Source organism: Nuphar pumila, chromosome 14, assembly GCF_984573655.1.
Source record: "Nuphar pumila chromosome 14, dmNupPumi1.hap1.1, whole genome shotgun sequence".
Taxonomy (NCBI): domain Eukaryota; kingdom Viridiplantae; phylum Streptophyta; class Magnoliopsida; order Nymphaeales; family Nymphaeaceae; genus Nuphar; species Nuphar pumila.
In genome coordinates, this window is record NC_143262.1 from 2982876 (window position 1) to 3006874 (window position 23999).

Consider the following 23999-nt stretch of genomic DNA (forward strand, 5'->3'; position numbering starts at 1 on the left):
GCTCCTATTTGTCAAAAAAATATATTTACGTTGGGTTAACCAAACTTGGATAAGTAGAACCCCAACCAAGGTATTAATCATGAATGGAATAGCTAAAATCATTTCCATCAATTTCCCACTTATTGACGAGACATTCCATAGTCTATCCCAAACATGAATTCTATCTGAATCTTCAGTCACTGAGATCATCCAAAGTTGTCAAGTCATCATAGGAGCCATCCCTACATAGCTACAATTCATTGAAATCCATGTCACATGAATGCTCTCCAAATGTGCGCCCATACTGCATCCGCAAGAATGTACTCTTAAAGCAAAATACTGAAAAAGCAGCCCAAAATTTATACAATATTGCCATGTTCATCTGACAAAAGCTGAATTATTGCCAACATCGACCCCTTAAAACTACAAGAAACATAATGAAGTACAATGAACATATAATATGAGCTTTAAGCTTGTAGATATTAATGGACCTTGATAAGCATCACACCACATTCTCATTATTACGTATAATATAAATAAGAGATTTATCAACTGCAATTAGCTTTAAAGTACCCCCAAAAAAGGATTTTTTCCACTGCATTTGTAGAATTATTCATATTAACTTTTTTCTTTCCGAAGAAGACCTTGGACACTGATAATAGACTGAATATTGAATAAAGCTGATAATCTAAGCTTCTTAGATGTTAATGTGTTCCTTGCCCAATTCTGCTTTGTTTTTTCCTAAAATCTGTCACCAAGGTAGCAAAATACATTAGTTCTACTCGGGAGGAACCAGAAAATTATTCATCTATATATATATATATATATATATATATATATATATATATATATATATATATATATATATATATATATATATATATATATATATATATATATATATATGTGTGTGTGTGTGTGTGTGGTCAGGTTGCCATGACGTCCGAAGGATTTTTTTTTCATTTTAATTTTTTTTTGTGTTGCTTTTCATCAAATTAATCTTACTGTGATCTAGATGCTTTGGTTAGTGGGAATTCAAGAGATGTTACTGGAGAATTATTGGGGAGGGAATTCGAATAGCTGCGCACAGCTTTTGAATAATCAGATTATGATACACAAATACGATTTTATGAGCATTGATGGCTCCATATTTTCTCGACACTTTTTTTTCTTTAAGAAAAACATAATTCAAAAACCGGTTCCTAACATTTGGACTATGCCTAACCCATCCATGAGGTCTGATTGGATCAACAGGACTGGCCCATATGATTTCTAGCTCGTTTGGGCAGTCAAGTTGCCGTAACCAAATATCAGCCATATATATAACCAAATTTAATTAGTTAGTCTGATGGTCCATGAATGCAAGATACCAGATGAGTGAAGTGACCAACGAGAAATCACTTAGTCAATTGAGGAAATTGTATGTTTACATGATGTTTTTTTTTTATGAAGGATGGAGAAACCACCATAGGGATCAGAAACCTAGTCATGCTGGTTAAGCCTGTCATACTTACGGTTGCTTTCTCGATGATGTAAACCCGTAGTGCATCCCTTTCCCACAAGGAGTCAACCGGCTCTGGCTTAGCAAGAGCTTATCCCTTACCCTCATTAATGCAAGGGGTTTGACACTTATGGGAATGGAACCTTGACCACCCGTCTAGTGGCCAAGGCCCCTTCCACTGCACCAAACCCCTTGGGGTTGGGTGTCAACGGTCGAGTTGGGTTCGGACCTAGGTGAAACCAAACCCAAACTTGATTTGAGATAATGGTATCGGGTCCGGACCTGTCTAATCGGGCCCATCATAAGAGAAAGCATACCCGGATTCTATAAGGATTACATGAACCATATCCAGACCACACCCGGTAAAATAATATTTTTTATCATTTTTACATTGCAAAATTACCAATCTTAATTGGAACTCAAGTTGGGTCCGGGTCTGGCAGGAGATTTCACAAACCATACCCGGCTCTATATATTAATGGGACCCTTCAGGTTCGACTCAAATTCTAATCAGGCCTTCTTATTTATCACCAAACCCTAACCCTATAGAGTTTGGTACAGGGCAGGTCCGGGTCAAACCTGACTCATTGATAACCCCTACTTAGGGCTTGCATGGGAAAGTTGTTTCTTTGTTACAAGATAGAAGAGATCAAGAGACTGTACAGCCAGTTTAAAATGCAATGTTTCTTGTTTTTTATTAAAATACAGCATAGATAAGATAAAAGTTTTTATGAAATTGTTAGACAAACATGAAAAATGTGCTATCAATGACACCATTGTGTAGTTCCCTTAAAAAAAAAATGACACCACTGCATAGCAGCTTTAAAGTTTTCATACAAGTCAAGATGAGTCTTAGCTGTTCATGCGTCCTCTTCTCAAACTCAAATATAGTAAGGTACATGAACACGACACCAATGAAAAGGTAAATGAAGAAGGTAAACGATATAGGCAACTTTTTTTTTTAAGAAACGAAGAAGGTAAATGAGATAGGTATAGGGATGGCAGTGGGGCGGGGGACAAGGTCTCCACCCCCGCCCCGCCTCAAGATTTTATCCTCCACCCCCGCCTCCATCCCCGGCGGGGAATGGATTTTATCCTCCATCTCCGTTTCATGTCCTCCATCAAACGGGGATGAGGTGGGGATATTGTGGGGAAAAGTGGTCGGGGTGGGGATGAGGCGGGGATCGTGGCGGGGACAGGGCGGGGCGGGGATGAGGCGGGGATCGGGGCGGGGCGGGGAAAAGTGCACGTCCATCCCCGCCTCCACCCCCGGACGGGGATGAATTTTAACCTTCGTCCCCGCCTCCATCCCCGTTTCATACCCTTCATCCCCGGTCCAAACGAGGCGAGGCGGGGCGGGGCCCCGCTTTCCCCGGGTCCACTGCCATCCCTAGATAGGTATCCCTTTCCTTTTCAAATCATCATCTTTGTTTTTTTTTGGGGGAAAGACCCACATATAACGTATATGGCCTCACAAGCTTTAATATATATATATATATATATATATATATATATATATATATATATATATATATATATATATATATATGGGGGTGGTGCGACCCGGTTGGGATTAGGTGATTCACTGGTTATTTTTTCAATATCCACGCTCATTATGGTGGTACGGAGCACCACATGGGGAGTCCTTTTAGGCTCCTCTCAAAGGCATTTTCGTAATTCCAGAGCTTTTTGGTTGTAGGACATGCCTCGGTACAGTATGTGCTTCCACTAAATTACTCATTATAGGCAATCTAAAGCTTGCGGATATGAACCGCCTGTAAGAATCTATTATTGCAATTAACAGTAAAGCAACAAAAAAACCTCCAACGGAATTTAAAATACCTTGCCGATAACATAACAAACTGTGCCCTATATTCCTCTAAAAAAAAACATTTGATTGAGTATTGAAAAGATAAAAACAAGAAAATGGTTAAATGTCAAATATCATGTGGCAACAATCATGCAACTTGCCCTGGAGTTGGGATGGCCCGTCCTTGAGGACACGCATATATTTGTCCGTCAATTTTGTTCCTTCTCTAAATGGAATCTTGGGGACCCTAATGAAACCATTCCGGATAGGAAGTAATTAGTAGAGCCACATAATAGCATCACATCTAAGTGATTTGACACTTACCTATTGGATTGGTAATAGTGATGACATTGTCAGAAACTTCACCCTAGAGCCTTTTTTCCTATGAGTGGGCACTCACGCATCCCATTCATGCATTCCCCAACAATCCACTTTACCCATATGGCTATAGATCAGGCCTGATATATGACTGGCCAGCTTTCACCATATTATTGTATACAAGGTTATCCTGACCACGGAGAACTAACAGATCGGGCCCCTCTTTTGTGGTCCTTGAATGCTGTTTTTAGTCATTTTCCAAAGACTTATCGGTCAATTATGTGCAGCTGCATAGTAATAGAGATGCCTTCCATCCAGGTCCACGTTTGGATGGGTCTAATTTAAGTGGTGACAGGCATATAATTTGAACACCTCTGCTATAGATTTTTGTTGTATTGATGAAAGAGGTTAGTTTCTTATAAGGGTTATTGGTTGTGGATGGTACTGTTTTTATTTTTCCACCATGTTGTTTTTCTAAGAAAAGTAAACAATTTATGGAATGAATAATTCTTTAGAAGTGGAGGGAGACTAGATGATGCAGGAGAGCAACCAATTTATGGAATGAATGGTTCTTGCTTTAACCATGTGGTGTGCAAGTGTAAGATGCCCCCGTGATGTGCAGAAGAAAGTACAGCAACAGTCATCTCTATTAACAATGCGGAGAGGGGAGGCAGCTTTTCCACTAAAAAGGAAGAAAAAAATAAAGGGGCAAGCGTAATGTGAGGAACCACCTAACGATGGGGCTAGAAGAAAGTTAAAAAAAGCACAAAACAACAGCGGAGAACTGGGGTACCAGGGAGAAGAGATGGTGGTAAGGGGGATGAATACATGGATGTGTGGGAGCTTCTCAGTCAATCCAGCCAAGGCCAAGATGGCAGAATTGGCGGCATACGCTCTTAGCCAAAATAATTGTACGTGGGTGGGACACTGTCTCCCACCAAAAAAAAAAAAACACAAATCGTTGGAATTGAAAGTGAAAAAGAGTGAAATTGGAAGAAAAAAAGTACAGCTTAAAGCACAAAGGAGTCTAAAGCCAGCCTTACTCGCAATGCCCATTACTAGTCATTGTGTATCTATATGTATTGCACAGGTCATGGATACTCTGTTGTGTGTGTGATCGAACAAGGGGTAATAAAGAAAAAAAGGTTGGGAGATTAGCTGCCATTCTCTCACCTGCTCCATTTGAAGCTACACTGGACAGGTATTCCACATTCTCGTCTCCCACAACAGAGCTCTCTCCTCTCTTTCTCTCTCTAAAACCACTCACCCACATGCACTAGCCCTAAGAACAAGCAGCAAGAACAGCAAAAGCAATTAAAAGGAGGGGAAGAATATTATGATTTTATTTTTTTAGCGATTCTCGTTTTTTTCAAAAACAAAAAAAGCGTGGGAGAGTCGAATAAAGATCCCCTCGTGTTTACTCCACCACTGTCAAAAGAGAGAGAGAGAGAGCTTTTTTTTTTATCACCATATTTTTCTCTCTCGTTGTCCAGTGTTTGAGAATACGATCCTTCTAGAGATTGAGCTCTGGTGTGTCCCAAATATAGTGATCGATGCCGTGTCTCCCATTAATCTGATTCAGAATGTTCACACCAAGGCTTGGAAACGTGCTGCAGCTGCCATCCTCCCCTGACCAATATCTATTCAGCATGGGATACTCCTCAAAGCCATCAGGAGGGGACCTTGGAGGGTTGCCCTTCGCATTCGAGCAAGGGGACAGTGGCCTAGCCGACGTGGTGGGGAGGGCTGGAATGCCTTCCGAGCAATCCGTGGTGACCACCACCATTGCTAGGAAGGCTCCCAGAAGGAAGCCTGGCAAGAAGGACCGCCACAGCAAGATCCCCACTGCCAAAGGCATGAGAGACCGAAGGATGAGGTTATCTCTTGACATCGCTCGCAAGTTCTTCAAACTACAAGACTTGCTAGGCTACGATAAGGCCAGCAAGACTGTCAAATGGCTCATGGACAACGCCCGGCTGGCAATCAAGCAGCTCACTAGATCGTCTCCGCTGCCGGCTGTGACGAGGATCCTATCGGCATCGCCCTCTCAATGCGAGGCCCTATCGGATTCCGAAGTAGCCGTTGAGTCGAACTTCATTAACAAGGCTAGAGTTAGAGGAGGAGGAGGGTGTGCAGCTACAAAGGAAAAGGGAACGTTGGCCTCATTGAAAAGATCAGTGGTTTCTTCTCCTATTGCTAAAGAATCAAGGGAGAAGGCCAGAGCTCGAGCCAGAGAGAGAACGAGAAAGAAGACGCTGTGGAGGAGAAGGTTGGAGGAAACAGCTGGAGAGGAGTCGATCTCCCTGGAGCTCAAATCTTCATCGGAGCTCGTAGCTCAACCTCCTGAGCTCAGCTCCCATTCCCAAGAGAACCAATGTGGATCCATAGATGACAAAATCCACGACTCTCTTCTTTCTATCTTCGACTATAGCGAGAATTTCCTTCTCCCTCCGGGCTCCAGCACCCTGAGCGACCTCCTCCTCAGCAACCAAGTTCCCGGAAATTGGGAAATCGACGATGTCGTCATGAGTTCGGCGTCTTTTTCTCTCGCAAACGTGCGCTCACCAGCCCAATTCAACAATGACTTGCACTTCTTTCTCAGGCCATGGGAGTTTGCTCTTAGTGATGGTCAGAGTTTGGGCTAGAGTGTAACAGTCTATGTGCTCAATTCCTACCGTTTTTTCTACTCTCTCTCTCCAATGGTGTTTGGAGTTGTTGCTTATGTTGGTAAAGCGTGTATGGCTACTTCTTTGTAAAAGAAAACTCGACTCTAAAAAAAAAAACTTCATATGTAAATTCTAGATAGATTCTCCATTAAACGCTATGCAATGGCAGTGACTACATTGGATTATATAGTTTGCGCCCGACAGGATTCAGTTACGTGAGTTAAGAACTGAAACAAGGGAATGGTTGTTGGATGTTTTTTTAAGAACCGCCAGACGAAGGGTTCCCTTCTGTTGGCCGCAACGTCAACCGTCTTTGCTAATTTTTTAATTATGGTCAATGAATCTCATTGAATACATGATAAAATAATTGATTCTGATGACCTATATGAAGGGATGTCCAGCCTTAGCATGATTCCCATTTCACACTTTTCCCTCTTCTGACAAAAGCTTTATTCACGCCAGATTACATTATAATATTGAAAAAATGGCGGGACAATTATAGAGCCAGGGTACGTGGGGATTCCGACTCGTGAAAACCAGACTTGGCAGAGACGAGATGGAAGAGTCATCGGAAATATTTCCGGTGACCGGATTTTTCAATCTGTTGCTCTAAGTCCAGCCCTTTGTTCCAAATTACTTTAGTGGTGTTACATGTCTTGACATGTATAAATCCCTTTTTTCTTCTCCCTTCATATGTTCCCTTATTGGTCAGTGAGATATGTGATGGAAATGTTTATGTTGGGACTTGATGATTAGAGGAAATACAAGGTAGGAAGGCCAAAAGGGGAAGATGGGTGGTCATGAACAAGAGGCAGATATGGACATGGCAAATGACCATTTCACGGGCGTTATTAGAGCGATGCCTACCCGTTAATGGCGGCAATGATTTGGCGACCTTTTGTAGGCCCTGCAGCCTCTCGGTAAATCCCATCCTCATTTTAGTTGTTTAACTTCCATTTTTTTAATGTCTCCTGATTTTCTGTTTTCCACCGGTGCTGTGTGCTAATTCTTCCTATTAAGCTACTTTCTTTATTTCAATGAGCTTCCCTTCATTTTTACCTTTATCAGAAAAGAATTACAGTACTGCGATTTCATGTTCTTCTGTCTGTGTTGACTACTTTTGTTTCAGTATTTCTATTTTCAGGGAAATATTCTCTAAAACAAATTAGGGAAATATAAACGTTTTTAGATTTGTGATATATATATATATATATATATATATATATATATATATATATATATATATATATTCTTTTAGTGATTATATGCCACTCATCTTATTGGTGACATTTAGCCGTTCGTAGTGGACATTTTTACCACAGGAAGTCCTTGAAGTTTACTTTTACATCAAACATGATTGTTCTGCGAAGTATTATGATGAATTCACTCTCTCTCTCGGAGCAGTCAGTCAGAGAAAACTGTGGGAAAAATACTGGAGTGCAGTTTTCTTAAGTGCAAGGGACCGTCTCCTTTTGAGTTTACATCTTTGCACATATTTATAGATAAAAACAGGCCATAGTCTTCTTAAACTGGTGTGCATGTTTAAAGCTGAATACCTTTAACGCTGGCTTAGGAAACCGAAGAAACTTGGAGGCTGCTCCAAGAAAAATCAGTAGACACCACTTGACTAGTTTGCAAAACCGTGGCACTCATTGAGAGGTACCTTTCCACATCAACAGGTTAGGCCATAACCTTGGAGATGCTTGTTTCGTAGATTGACGCTGCGATTTGATGAGAGTTGCTCCAATATAAGGGAGTGCCATCAGTATTGCGTTGATTTCTTTCCTTTTTTTGGTAAAAGTTTTACGAAATTCAGTTGGTTCTTATTCCTATATATGCCTGCAACAGGTAGAAAAGGGAAGACGGTAAAGGGAGAGGAATTATAAGGTACTTAATCGTAAACCCTGTAAACTGCTTTCATATGTGCGTCTTATATTTTGACTTCTGTAGAAGTAGAACACTAAGGGGAACCATACAGGCGCTATTAAAAACCTTTTAGGTTAGCAGATTTGCGAATAAACCTTTTCAACTTAGCCCCTAAAATTCTTCTGGCCGGTTATAATTTGATGAAAGTAACGAATGCATCTCTCTAGGAGTTGCTCTCTAAACGCTTTCCTAAATAGGTTAGTGCAATTTCAAATGAAAACAAACAATGCCCTTATCCTAAAAATACTTAGTATTGAAAAACCAAGTACATTAACGACTAGATATGCCAAGTCTGATAGGGAGAAGATAATAGTTTGATACAGACAGCAAAATAATCTGAAACAAAGCTTTGACAGGTTGGTTAGCAGAACAGTAGCTTCTTGCCTTATAGCTAATGTGAGATATACATGAACAAATTGAACGTTTTCTTGGATTCATTCAACATTTCAATGCTAATAAGGATAAACACTTCCTACCACAACCCCTCTTTGCTTTAATCTCCTTGATCGATATCAGTATTTCTTGAGGTTTATCTCTTTATTTCTATTTTTATCATGAACAGCCCTCGTTCGTTAAATTTGAACCAAGTATTTTCTTTCAAAAATAAAAAGATAGAAACGAGGATCCTCACCTGATACGCCATTTAAAATTAATAATGATTCTCAACCAGAAAGAGTTCATCCACGAGCTCTTTCTTAAAACACAAAAACCATCAGTTCAACGACCTCAGCAATTGAACATATGGTTGGCTGGTCATATGTTAGAAAATCTGACATGAGCAAAATCCCTTAGAAGGTATTATCTGCTAAACTTGGAAGGCATTATCTGCACAATCCTATCACTTGGAAAAATATTATTCACAATAAGAAAGATTGCCTGCATAGAGTCCCATATTCATGATGCAAATAATTTTGTGTAAACTGTCCACAGAAATACCATGCATGAGGGACCAAAAAATAGTAAATTATATGCATATACGTCCATATGATAGAAAGGCAACATAGGGTTCCATTATATTCACACTTGTTCTTCTTAACAGCTTGTTTTATAATGCAGCTATAACTAATCATTATCAGTCTTTTACTAATTCACACCATGGTGCTATGTAATAAAGTCACAACCACAGGCAAAGAGAGCCTTCAATTTAACAAAAAAATTGAGAATTGTTACATTTAGAACTACCAGATAGTGACTGGTTGCCAATTAATTGAGCCGGCCATTGTAGTCTCAATAAAGAATGCTTATTTTCATATGAATGAAGAATTCTTTAAAAAAAAAAAAACATATGAAGAAGTGTTGCACCTTTGATTGAGGTTTGAAACGTTAATATTCATAACTTCTTCATTATTTTCACATTATGTACCCATAAGCAATGAAGAGAGGTAGCGTCATAAGCAAGGTAGTTAGCTTATGATTTTAATTTTGTAGCGGAAGAGGTCCACAAATAACCATAATTAAACCCTCAAACATCCATGCAAGAGATAGCATGATGGCTTTCCAACACTTGAAAAATAAAAAAACACAGTACATGGTTTAAGTTACACTTCTAGCTAATTTGGCTTTGAACCTCCTACCAAATAAATGGAATTGAAATTTTAAATGATCTATAGGATGAAAAGGATCAATAGGAGCTGCTACGCAATGTTTTTGTTTGGGGGCATGTCTTGGTTAATGTCCCTGTCATCAGTGAAAAAAGAAACGTCTAGTATTTACATGGAGTTTGCCAATGCATGTTCACAACATTCTAAAGATGATTTAGGCGTTCATGTAACTACAAAAAGGAAATAATGGAATTAAACCATGATACTGTTCCATTGGTGTCAAAGGTCTGTTTCAACAGCCATGAGAGTAATTTGTATTTTTGAGATAGAATGTGATAGCAAGGCAGTCATTCAAGCTTCCAGGTAGTATATGTCCTCTCATAGGATTACAAATTTTATGGTGCCTACCTCTGAAGATTGATTAGAATGGTCAAGTGGTAGTTTTTCAAGCTTAGCCTCTTATCCAATCTTGAAACTGCATATCATTTCTTGTGCAATATACATACTAATTATTATCAGTCTACCTGTCATGTTCAGTCCATGCTTGAAATAAACAACTTTAAAGTTGAACAACTATATGATCATCTACCAAACACCTTTTCAGTAATACTGAATAAAAACTTGTTTTCCTTCTGGAGAAATTGGATGCGCACCCTTTTGCTAAGCAACAAGGCTGCCTTTATATGTTCATGATAAAGATATTCCTCTTAACATGCCTATTTGATTGCAAGGCATTTGTACAGGAACGTATTTGCATCACATCATACTCCCTTTTTTGCCAAGCAAGATGGCCCATTTAAATGGATCAAACGTAAACTAACACTTGCCTTTTCAGCCTATACCATGTCAAGTGACAAACCGCAGTTGCCCCTAACCGTGGTCATCCCATTTTAATTTTTTCTCAGCTTCATATATGATACATGTCTTCATTTTTCTTTTCGTTTTCCCATTTTTTTGATAGGAAGCTATAATCAACTTCTCATCTTCATGTACTGGAATTTAACTTGTTAATTTTTGTGATTGTCTTAATCTTTACTTCTATGAGTTCCACATAAAAGATAACTATGCCATATAGATTAGAGAAATGACCCCTCAAATAGGACCATGTTAGTTGACCTGTGGGTATACCACCTTTCTAGATGGGCCTAACAAGGACTCCTGAAGTGTTTAGACTGGTGGCCTATATTAATATTCTCACAATATTCTTAAGACAACAACCACTTCAATTACATCACGAGTTTGAAACATACAGGTGCATGTTCAATTGCCGCGAGGCTGAAGCTGGGTGTACTTCCTGGTGGCCAAGGAGACCTGGGGTTTTACCCAATAAACATGGTGAGCAAGACAGTTTTTCCTAGTTATAAAAAAGAAAAAACCCACTTTAATAAATAAATGGAAACCAGTACCTTATACCTTTTCCCCAAGACCTCTCTAAGAAGATCAATTAATGAGCTTCAGAATTGTGAGCAACCGATTTCGTAAGATATTTTTTTAGCACAATCAGTATGGAAACTTCGCATCATCATATCACGCTTTGATAGAAGCATATTTATGGCACATTAATATTTTTATTTCGAGTTACATGGTTAGAAAGTTTACCATTTCATTAAAAGAAATGTTATGTCTTCACATGTCTATTGTTCTTTGGATTGTTAACATCCACCTTCATTGCTTAGAATTACTTGCACCTTTTATTTCCCTATTTACAATCTCGTTTCGATCACCTACCCACGTCTTGGATATTTCTTGAGATTAATAAGATATGCATGCTTACACTTGCACATTGGATTGAGCCAATAAAGTGAGATCCTTTATCAACACTATGCTAATGCTTTCACTTGATTAACCTAGTTTATTCATGAATATGACTGCAAGATACTTTATGCCCTATACTGCTTATTATTAAAAGTTTATAAATGCTTCATATTTACTTCATTAATGAGTATAATGATACTTTCCTTTTTGATCAAGTAATTTCAAACAATTAATTGCTTGAAATATTAGAAAAGTATTAAGCAAATACATTTGTGAAGAAAGGGATATAACTAAGTAAACTTTGGAAAATCATCAATAAAAACAAAATAATACAAGTGTCCATTAAATGATTTTTCCAAAGCTAATCCTTGCGTATCATAACAAATCAATTAGTGCTCTAACATGCATAGATATTTGAATGAAGGACCAAGATTATGTCATTTTTACATGTATCACATACACTACATATTAACTTTGAAAAAGAAATGAGTTAAAACTTGCTAAAAATGCAGTGAACAGTTTGTCGAGATGGATGAATGAGCCTTTGTCGAGATGGATGAACTTACTAAACATGCTCCATTGCTCATATTTGTTGTATCGGGGCCATGATATCCAAAGTACAATGTCTAATTTGTTATGTTAGACATGAGATAATGAGTTGTGCTTGAACAAAGTATGATATGGCAAACACATTCTAAAGAATAGTGTTTGACTTCTCAAAGATTGTGCAGGATGATTAATTTCTTGAAATATCTATATTGCCTACTTGAGTCTCTAGGTATGTGCCATTCTTGGCATATCAATCTATCTGCAGTGTAAATTTAGTAGTATGACTATATGAGGCACAACTTTTACTGTTGTCTCTTTGATGATCTTAAAAGAATTAGTTTTTAGAGATGGCTTCGTAATCTACCTCTATTTGGCTGTTTTTACGCTTGTTGATCATAGATTTATTGCTAGATGGAATTTCTAAACAAAGAAATTGCAAATAAGTTTATTAAAAGCTATAGGTTGAGCCCTTTTTTAAATGGAAGTGTAGAATGCACAGCCCTGTCAAGGTATACATGAATGAATCATCACAAATGATTATTCATTGGGAACTTTGAACTAAGATGAGAGCATTGTTTCCATCATTCAGCGGCAGAGCCAGGAATCTAAACTAGGGTGGGCACAAATATACAGTAAAAATTTAAAGTAATTATTAAGAAACTATAATAATATGTTTAAAAAAATCAAATAGTTATCTAAAGTGTACCTTTTAAAACTTGACAACATTGATTCTCCATATTTAGAAAACAATTCATAATCGATTAATTGCTAATTCATTAAAAAAAATTACAATTGATAAAAAACATGGATGTCTCGTCTATATGCTAATTGATAAAAAAATGAAATCCTTAATATTCTAACCAAAATCAAGCATTTATTATTCATGATTCATGATTCATGTTTAATGCGAATTGAAAAATAAAAACACATAGAAACCATAAAACCATAATTAAATGTTCATGACAATTTATAAACCCTAATTTCTACAAATGTCATAAATTTTGTATTTATGCTAATTGATAAAAAAAACAAAGCCCCTAATATTCTACTAAAAATAAATCATTCATTATTCATGAATTCATGCCTAATAGTAATTAAAAAAATACAAAAACCCCTAAAATTATAACTAAACCATTTATGTCATAATAAAAAAACTATATAAAAACCCTAAATCAGAACAAACATTATCGATAGTTATGCTAATTGAGACAAGCTTCCCCAATTTGAATTCTAAAAAATAAATTGAATGCACCTCACTTTTCCAAATATAATGAAAATGCCACTCTGGGTAGAAGGCCTACTCTTCATGCTACCTACCTCCCACTTAGTAATGAACAGAATTTTCATTATTGGACACATATTCTGATCGGGTTAAAGTTGCTTCAGGACCTAGTGAATAGATCTGAACCAGATCCAACATGTTAGATGCAGATCAAGCATATGCTAGTCGAGTCACGGTCCAAACCATTGATCCAACCCATGCATGTATACTTCCAGTTAGATTTGCACCATTCTGAATCTAGTATGCTAGATTTAAAATGGTTATTCTGGAATGAAAAACTCTTCCACTCATTATTCTGGGACGAAAAGAGGTCAGGTTGGGTGGTGCCCACCCTGACGGATCCCTCATTGGGTGAGCAGTGGCGGAGCCAGTGTCAATTTTTCATTTTTTCCCTATCTACAGCTATAAATTGTCTTATAATTCTTTGTATCACCTCTCACAGCCTCCTTCCAAGTCTTCAATGATTTTTTTTAATCTCTTCCATTTGCATCATGTTAACCTTTTATTGATGTCATAATAAGTCTTCAAACAACATGCCCAAAACATCTTAAACAATATTATCTAAAATTTTCTTTTATTGGTAGAACTTATATATAATCCTCTTTTGTAACCCTAAACATCCATCTTAACAAATGCCTGATTTTTCAGGTGACAATTTAGAAAGTGGGTGCCTAATTTTTTAGGTGACAAAAGTGCAAAAAACTGTCAAGAAAAAAATCAACTGGTCTAATTTGCCATATTTTCTAATTTGCAGCCAATCTTGACATATGGCCAAAAGCTAGTGCCATCTTTGTCTTTGTCAGTATATTTTGACTTTTTTCTCAATAATTTTTTCACTAAACATGCGTTGCTTATATTTTAATTTTGTTTTACTAAATTTTAAGCTATTTTTCGTTAGTGTGCTCCAAAGTTTTAGTTGTCTTTATACATCTTCTCTATCTTGACTAACAAATATTATATTATCTACAAAGAACATACACCAGGGGGACCTCAGCTTGGATAAAAGATGTTACTTCAACTAAGACTAATGCCAAAGGACATACACTTAAAACTAAGGGTGGGCAACCAGCTCGGCGTCCCGATGGGCCTGAGTTATTTATTAAAAATTTTAATAATATAATTTTTTATAAATTAACTATTACATTCAATTCATTTTTTGTTAATTTTAAGAATGGGTAACTATTACTAGTTATTAATTTTATGTTTTTTCATTTAATTCATTTTTTTTGGTATTCTAAGAATTAATATATTAATTTTATTAAAAAATAACCTACAAATAGGTTTGAATCGGACCAGGCCAGGCTGGACCGGACCTAACCCACTTCACATTTGCCCGTTGAGCTAATGGACCAGGCCACGGGCTTCTCTTCAAACCCAAGCCTGTTAAGAACCAGGCCAAAACCTGTCCCATTAGTAAACGGGTTGGGTGGCCCTGTCAGCGTGGTCCATTAGCGGGTGGGGCCAGCCTGATGCCCACCCCTGCTTAAAACACATCTTTGATGTAACCCAACCTAATAGGGAACATGCCTCTCAATTCATAGTCCTAACAATATTACAGCTCCCTTATACATATTTGGAATGATATACATGTATTGTCAGAATTAGCTGTGGCCAAAATATGGTGTTGGCCACAAAGTTGTCGAAAATATCATCTTATGAATGGCAATGAAATGTGCTCTTGAAGTTCCCAACTCCATCCCCAATGCAATGTTTTGGTTACTGCTCCCAAACAATAGAAGGCGTTGGAGAAGTTGCCATGCACTGGTCCCAAACAACATCTCTAATTTACCCCCAATTGTGATCAGCTAACATATTAGAGTTTTGGCACATTAAATATATTCATTTGAGCATGAGCCTTTTATGATATGTTGCAACTATCAGCAATGTTGTGTATTATAAGATGTTGATGATGAGCTAGTCATACATTCCTTTTAGTGTATCCCATACTTCTAGAGATAAAGAAATGCCTAAGATGAGCATGAATTGTCAAACAAAATTAATGAACCATGTTAGCAGCAGTTAGTCTTGTATGCGGTTGCTTGCAGGAAGAGCTCCAATGATGGAAGTGTGGGATGGTGATGGAAAACCATGCTTTCATGACATGTGATCTTTGACTGTGGGTGCGAGCTACAGGTCTTCCTACAAACATGCGGCGCTCTGATGCATATTGCCAAATTAAAGAGGCATTAGAAGGTAAGCTTGTTGCCACTGATACAAGAATTTCTTCTCTTGAGACATTACATTATACAAGAATATTGCTGGAATTTTCATTTAATGCTAAGTTGATTGACAACATTGGTATTACGATCTTGCTAATATTTTTGGAGATATAAAGTTAAAGAGCATGAATCTTCAACCTCTGTGCCTACTGTTATGCTTGCGCATAACTTTGATGGTTGTCCAAAAAAGGCTGCTCCAAAGCTAAAAAGTTTAGAACAGTTTTGGTGGATGGCATCAAGTGAACGAGAAAACTAAAAAGTCTGGGTTCAAAAATCTGTTCAAGGTGACAATTACAATAAATTTGCTATTCTACAGAATCTTTAGGCAGATCAAGAGGATATGAATTACAGCCAATATAGTCCTAAAATCAATCCTCTCATGGCGAATGATTTTGGCCTTCAATTATTTAGAGTTCAGAATCCAATTAATGGCAGGCAACACAATATTGATTCTAATTTAGTTCAGTTATCTAACCAGGCTGAATTTGCAGAGCTTGTTCGAGATATTCATTATCTTGATTCCGCATGTAGTGGTTAGCAATGAGGCAACTGGTTCTAATGTTGAGGGCATTTTGGAAACTTTTGAGAGTTCATCTATGATGGATAAGAAAGTCATCATAGTAGATAAGATTTTAGAAGATTTATCTGAGACTAATATGGAAATGTCAACTAAGGCCAGCTATGGTGGGAATCAATTAGAAGAAACAACTCTTGTGGCTTCTAATATAGGAAATAATTCGGGTGAAGTTTCATTAGATGTAGCTAATGAAGATTTGGATAGAGATCCTGCTTGCTCAGCAAAAAAGGATCCTAAAACTAATCTGGCATTTAGTGAGGAGATTCAAGGAAGTTAAAACGGAGTTGGATGCTTTTAATGAAGAATCAAATAAGGAAATATCTCTTAAATTGGGTGGCAAAACTTCTATGTTAAAGTAAGGTTTCTTATCTCTCACCCCTAAAAAAGTGGGTCATTTAAGGAAGTTAAAACAATAAAAAGTTTAATGGGGAAGCCCAAAACAGGTATTGGGTTTTTTGTTTGGGGGTTATCTCTTGAGAATTGACTTCTATTCTTTAGATTAAAATCCTCTTAAGAAGATCATTGTAAATTATTTTTTGATTAATAAACTGGTAGGTGTCAGACTAACCCCAGTTTGCCTATAAAAAAAAAAGTGTCTTATGTACCATTAAGCATAAGCTACATTAATGTACTCTAATCCACTTGTAAAGAATAGCAGTGACTTGGATCCTAATGAATCTCATCGTGGCAACTCATGCTTATCTTAAAAAAGGAAAAAAGAAAAAAGAAAAAAGAAAAGAAAGAATCTAATCATGTCCTGCTCCTTAACAAAGGGAAACATTGGAATCGTCACTACTGATGAATTTAAGAAGTCGACTTGATGAGCAGAAAGTATCATGGATTGCAAGGTTCAGGTGAACCCGTTGCCATGCATCAGTGGATGGCACTTGAGGCAAATGTTGGTGTTGAGGAGGAGGATGGACTAGGTTTTGGGGGTCTTTGATGTTGTTGAAAAGTACCTAGAATCAAGATAGTTAATTCTGTCACCACCTTTGAACATAATGAGGGTTTTGAAAAGCTAGCAGTAGCATATCACATTTTGAGAGTTGGTCTATTCATATTGATGCACTTGCGTGCAATGATATTGTGGTGCATTAATCTTTACTTACCACTCTTCAAGTTACGTGATACAGAACACAATGTTATATTTTGACCATTGTCTAGAAACAAATTTAGTGAGAAGCATAATCCGCATTTGCTTATAGATGCATGCGTCATATTCATGACTGTGATGCAAACACCTAAAACGTGGTCGATCTCTTCGATTTTCATGTGTAAGTTTGTTAGATTTTTTTGAGAGAGGTGTAACTTTGATAGATAATCTTGAGAGACGAGTGTCAAGAGATCATCCTTAGTAGACAAGCAAAGCAAAGGGAGGGACAAAATCACTGACTGATCTACACAAAAGAAAAGCTACAAATAAAAACACCCATAATACAGATTAATCCAAAGAGATGTCCAAACTTGGCCATTTAGATATTTCTCAAATTCAAATGTAGGTTGGCAACTGAAAGCAAATGTGGTTGAGAATCACTACAAGAAAATGGAGAAGCAGTGACGGAGTTTTCTCCATAAACCCCGTCACTGTTGAGTTTTAGTTACTGTGACGGTATGAACCATCGCTAAAATGTAAAACATGAGTCGTTCAGTGAACCGGACCTTCATAGGTCAAACCCGGTCGACCACGACTTAGAAAAAAATTAAAAAATCGTACTCCTCTCTCCGACGTCCTCAGCTCCCGGCGGCATCCTCTCTAGGGTCCACAGAAGATGCACACACAATCTCTCTGAGTAGACGTCTCTCTCTCTCTCTCGTGAATCCTAACCCGATTTTAGAGTTAGGGTCTGCTAAATTCGAAAAAAAATTGGTAGATTTTAGGGGCTTTTGCATTTTAATCTTTATTTTTTCTATTGATTGAATGAACACATGCTAAATCCGATGTTTTTTTTTGTGATTTCCTGTGTTGTGGATGATTTGGTGGAGCAGCGATGCGGAAGTTAGCCGCATGCACTGGAGGGTTTCTGATTGGGGGAGATTCAGCAGGTCTCCGGGCTCCGCCTCGAGGACGCCATGAACTTCACTCGAAGTATGTATCCCTTCTTCTCAATCTCCTCCTTTGTTTCTTTAGATCACTATTTTGTTACAGAATTTTTAGGAACTTTTTATGTTGATTATTTTGTTTGTTTAATTTGTTAACGATGAAGGCACTTTGTTTAATGCGAGATCCAGCAGGCATACGGTAAATTCTGGTGGTTTGCAGGTTAGGGTTTTGTGAGATGTGTATGGATTTAGTATTTGAATTCGTAGTGATCGCATTTGTTGTTCTTCCTCGGTGTTTTTGTTGGTTTGGTGACCTGCATATCGGTTCATCGGATATCGGCTCCTCCGGGAACAGAGTGATGAGTGTGCAGCAGTACCCTTCCCTGAAGGGGGCAACTCTCACGAATGGTCCTTTCGACAATTGGGGAGAGTCTGGTGTGGCGTTACTTCAACCGATGATAAGAATCAATCGGTGAATTGCTCAACTCCTTCCACTTCTACTGTATCTTTAATGGCTGTTAGCATGCAGTTTTGGTTGGTTATGGGAGGTCATGCCTCTAAAGGTGCTAGTATGATATTGCTCTTTTCTTCTTGTGCTGCTGCTAGTATTTTAGTCCGAAGACGGTCACAATCAGCCTGTAACAACTGTGGATTCATCCGATAGATAAAAGGAGAAAACAATGGATCAGAAGGTTTGAGCCAAAACATCACATTGTTGCTTGATGTCTTTTATGAGTATCCTTTTGTTTGGTAAATATGTTGGACTTTTCATGCAGACTCAGCCTAAGCTTGCCCAAAATCGAGAGGCTGCAAGAAAGAGCCGCTTGAGGAAAAAAGTAAGATGGTTTTGTCATTTTCCTGCTTCTGTACAGCCTGTTGGGAATTCGTATGCAGTTTTATAATGAACTTTGATGTTAATGAGAATTTCTCGATTGTTGCTGATCTCGATTCAAGTAGATGCAGATGCCTTTAGTGAAGAATTATTGATATATGCATTTATAATTCTTAAATTTTTATTCAGTCAGTTGCGAACTTGGATAACTTTTGAGTTCTGGCCTTCCTATCTTTCTTCAAAATTACTCTCCCTTATATTGTTGCTTGATGATATGTCCATATTTGGCCCCTTACTCTCAATTGTTGATTAAGTACTCGGTTTCCTTCATTTGCATTGAAAATGCATCTACGCATTTATAATTCTACACTTTCCGTTCAGTCATCATGTGAACTTGGATAAGTTTGGAATTCTCACCATCCTCTCTTTCTTTAGAATGTTTTTCCCTTGATGTGTCTACATTTGGTCTCTTTCCAGAAATTGTTTCCACAATTTAGTAGTCAGCTGCATTAAGCATGAGGAACTTCACAGCCTGTGTCATTGACACTATCGTGACAAACAATACTTTTGGTGACATTTTGTCAGATAAAGCCTCCATGCTTATTGGAAGCATTGGAATGCTCCCTTCTGCAAGCGTTGGTGAATCAGTAACAACTTGTATGACCTTTCAGCTGCTTATTTTTCTTCTTTATTGTCAACTTGTCTCTAACTAATGTTGCATCTACAGGGTCCTGGGCTGTTTGAGCCCATTCATAGTTCTGCTCTAGACATTGCAGGACATGTTGAATTCTCAATCTTTGTGTTATTTTGTACTGAAAGGGCCTAGAACATGAAAAGCTGATTTTCATTTTATAGTTAGTCTTTCATATCCAGTTTAGACTGAGACACTTTAGAGCTATGTTCCATGGGTGCAGGGTGCAACTAACATTATAATATATATACATGTGTCGTGTGTGTGAGTTCTAACGCAAGAGGATATTTTTCTTGAGGTAATTTTTTGGTGTCATTTTGTAGGTTGGCCGGTTAAGGGAGGTCTCCAATAAAGCTCATAATGCAGAGTTGAAGTTGTTCTTGGAGGTAGAACTTGGATTGGTAATAACCTTGCTAAAGCAGTCCTTGGAGGTTGGTTTGGTATTTTTTCTTACATCTAACACCATAGATGTGATCTTTAGGTTTTTTTTAGTGGGAACCAGCTTTTGGATCATGGGAATCTTACCTTTATACAGGTTTCTGGTGATCCAAAATCAATGGCTATGGAGACATCAATTTTTCCAGGCTCATAAAAATATTTTTTTTTGTCAAAAAATATGATCCAAGAGTTGATTCTCACTAAATCAAGCATGCTAAACACATCTAATGGTTCAGATCTTTCATAAAACACTTCAAACTATGGGATAGAACTGGGCAGAACGAGAAAATGGGGCCTAATATGTTCAGTTCTCATATATATATGTATATATATATATATGAGAGAGAGGAGAGAGAGAGAATGTTATCTTTATCCTCTGTTTTTGTATCTTGAAGATGGGGGGCATGATCTGTTACCAGAAAGCTCCTCTTATTGATGCTGATGACCATTGCCGTTTCCCAGATGTGCCCCTCCTTTCTGGAGTATGTTCATAATCAACAGGTATACAAATACTTAAGTGAGTTCTTGAAATTGCGGATTTTATGCTGTTAATAATAGAAGTGTCGAGGCTGTACAATAGTTTACTTCTACAGGTAATTCATATTTAGCCAGCACTAGGCACCTTATATGACTGCTAATTACCCTGTTTACAAACTATGATTCAATATTAGACATGCAACTAACTCCATAACTGTTTTTCATCAAGAAGTTCATTCTCATATGGTGTATTGCCCGCTTCTTGCACAGGTAATTTTTTCTGGATCGGTAGTGCATTGTCATATGGTGCTAAAAAGCTTGGGTGGATTCTTCTTTCTTTAGAGGAAGACATTTCCTAGGAACTTAACAAAGTCTTTACGAACACATTGATGCTGAGGGATGTATGGAGGATCAGAGGGTCTCCATAATGTTTTAGATGTTGATCGGGCAGGGAAAAACTGTTGACTGAAAGCCCCCACTGACACTCAGATTGCAGACAATGTTATTGGGGTGATCTTTGCAGCCAGAGCCACTACAGCTAGTGTGCTCACATGGATCCTCAAGTATTTAGCAGAGAACCCATCTATTCTAAAAGCAGTCACGGTATGTTTCAGTGCTTTTTTCCTTTTAGCTTCTCTGTATTGTGTTTTTGAGTTTTCTTCTTTCATGTTGGTTTTGGTAGAGTCTGATGTAGAGAATTCAACTTTGTGATGTTCAGGAGGAACAAAGGCTATGAGGGATAAAGAGATCAGTGATGGAGACAACGCTCTGACTTGGGCAGATACGAGGAACATGCCTTTAACATCTTGGGTGATATGGAATCGATGAGGGGGTAGCCACAGTAAATATGGCTGCTATAGGTTTTTATATCCTTTTTTGTGTATATGAGCGAGAGAGTGAGATTTGCTCATGCCAAAGTCAAAGGGTACCAACCCATTTGTTACCTATTCATAAGAGGAAAGTCCCGTATGTTCATCAACATAAATATATTTAATTATCTATTTATGTAAATACAAATTTAAATGGATTTAAAACATAAATATAAAATATATAAATAAATTCTTTTTTTTTTTGCAAAAACAAGACTATTAGTGACAACTCAAGCTGTCAGTAGTTAGTGTTTTTTTCAACGCAAAGAGCTATAGCAACAGTTAAAGCCGTTGCTACAGGTATGCTCTTGGGACGGAAGTAACCGTTGCTAGGGATTTTATTTAGTGAAGGTTTAACTGCCCCTAAAATATTTAGTGACTGATCTTGGGCTTTTAGTGACAGATCTTAGGGTCTTTAGTGGCAGAAAAGTCTGTTACTAAGAGTTTATTTTGTTGTTGTGAATCTTGAGATTTCCCAATTTAGTGGGGCGTCATTCTTGATATGAATGAGTGGGAACTCAGGCAAAGGTGTAAAATAATGTGGCTTGAGTCTGATCTAGATTGGATTGGGTTTTCCCTGGATTGGATGATAATCCATAGGAGGAGAGTCCTTTTGATTTCTGATTTAAACTTCTGTTCTTATTCCCTTTCTTCGTGATCGGCTGACACCTCGTCCCCTGTGTATGCAATGTATCTGATTATCTTCTGCCAAAGAATGATTAATGTTTTCTCTCAGAAAAAAAAAGAAGGGATCTCCCAATTGATCCTCAAAGATACAACATTTCTCTCCTTCGATACAATCACCACGTCCAATTATAAGCCATTTCTTCCGTAAGCGATTAATGCCTTTACCATGATTTCTGATTTAATGTGAATTTTTTCCCTTAAAAAAAAAACAAAAAAACGTTAACCATGATAGCTTCTCTGACCTGACAAAACATTCAATTCCCTGTCTAAATCCGATCACCCTTTCATTAAAATATCTTACAAAAATGAAGGGTGCCGCCAACGATGTGATGTTCGCGCAACGTACGTCAGTTTACAATCATCCCTTTGTTTTCTGGAAAATCTAAGTAGGGACCTTAGATAGAGATATATAAGGTGTCTACGCAAAATTAATATATCTTGTTTGGAGGCCAAGTGGATTTGGATTTTTTTTTCTTATAAAAAACATTCTTTGTGCCACCAGCATAAAATTTTTAATAAACCACCATTTCGGTCAGATTAACGGCCAAAGGCCGTGCATTAATATTTCTTCACGTGTCAAATCATTTCATTGATCCTGCCTGCATAGTTGCCTAGCAAAAGCTGATTAAGCGTACTTTTTGATATATATTCGATCTAATTCATATTACTTACGTGGATAACTATTTCTTACCAGCTAACACCTCCAAACAATGCACAAATATTTTAGCCTTGCATGTCATGTAACCTATCGTGATCCCATGAGCGTGACCCCATAAGCATGACTCCATGAGCATGTGCTCAGCATAACCTCGCCACCAAAGAGACAAGTCATTTCGATCTTCAATCCCAAGACTAATTGATGAATACATTATATAATGAAGAGCATCACCCAAACTTGTTTGTTGACACCTAAGCATTTTGTCGCCTAGCCTCGAGTCACAGTACTCAGCATAACCTCGTCACCAAAGAGACAAGTCATTTCGATCTTCAATCCCAGGACTAATTGATGAATACATTATATAATGAAGAGCATCACCCAAACTTGTTTGTTGACACCTAAGCATTTTGTCGCCTAGCCTCGAGTCACTGTACTCAGTTGAAACTACCTAAGGTGATCTCTAAAGAATTAGCCTTAACTCACTTATTTTTGTGCATCCAAATATCACACTTAGGAATTTATTGAAGTCGAAAGGTCTTTAACCAAATATTCAAAGGCAATGTCCTTTGATTCGTTGACACTGTTTAATCAAACAATGTTCCAGTCTAAGTTGTCATACACCGTCGCACTAACAAAGATACCATTGCTTATCACATACCATGTTACCATCCCATCGTACATCACTTATCAAGCCAACACATACCACATGTTCCTACACTTATGTACTGCCCCCATTTTGAGACACATTCATTTGCAAGATATATTCTAATACACTGCATGCTTTGGGTACGAGATGTCACCCAATAGCCAAATTTGAAGAGGAAATAGAAAATAAAATGTAGTCGTGAATCTGTCGGTAAATAAATTAAACCTCAAAATAGCTACAGAAAATATTAGTGTGATGAGATATCATACTCGATGAACAGAAAAACAAAAGTAACCAGAACATTATACGCTTAAAAACAAGGTGGCTTAACGATTGGATATAACAGCGCTATAGAAAGACCCTGTTAGAACCAATCCAATGAATGGGCCGATTCGGCCATTTCCTGCACGCCTTGTATGAGAGCTCCCATTTCGACTAAGCGAGCAAGCAGACAGGATCACATCAAGAATCCCTGAAAAGACGTTGATTGCGTTCAAGCCATACAAATGTCCAAGCTGTTAGGATCCATACCCGCCAC

General features: G+C 37.7%; 1 protein-coding gene and 1 long non-coding RNA gene across 2 annotated transcripts; both read left to right on the plus strand.

The window, feature by feature from the left end:
• The first annotated feature begins 5257 nt into the window (after positions 1 to 5257).
• LOC149816084 (uncharacterized) lies at positions 5258 to 6253 on the plus strand. Its single transcript, XM_089988033.1, has one exon. It carries the CDS (start codon positions 5258 to 5260, stop codon positions 6251 to 6253), a length of 996 nt encoding a protein of 331 aa, XP_089844159.1.
• Positions 6254 to 18347: 12094 nt separating this feature from the next.
• On the plus strand, positions 18348 to 21385 carry LOC149816085 (uncharacterized). Its single transcript, XR_016427690.1, has 6 exons — positions 18348 to 18855; positions 18940 to 18999; positions 20010 to 20117; positions 20520 to 20625; positions 20872 to 21204; positions 21320 to 21385. It is a non-coding gene; the product is annotated as an uncharacterized LOC149816085 (long non-coding RNA).
• The last annotated feature ends 2614 nt before the right edge of the window (positions 21386 to 23999 follow it).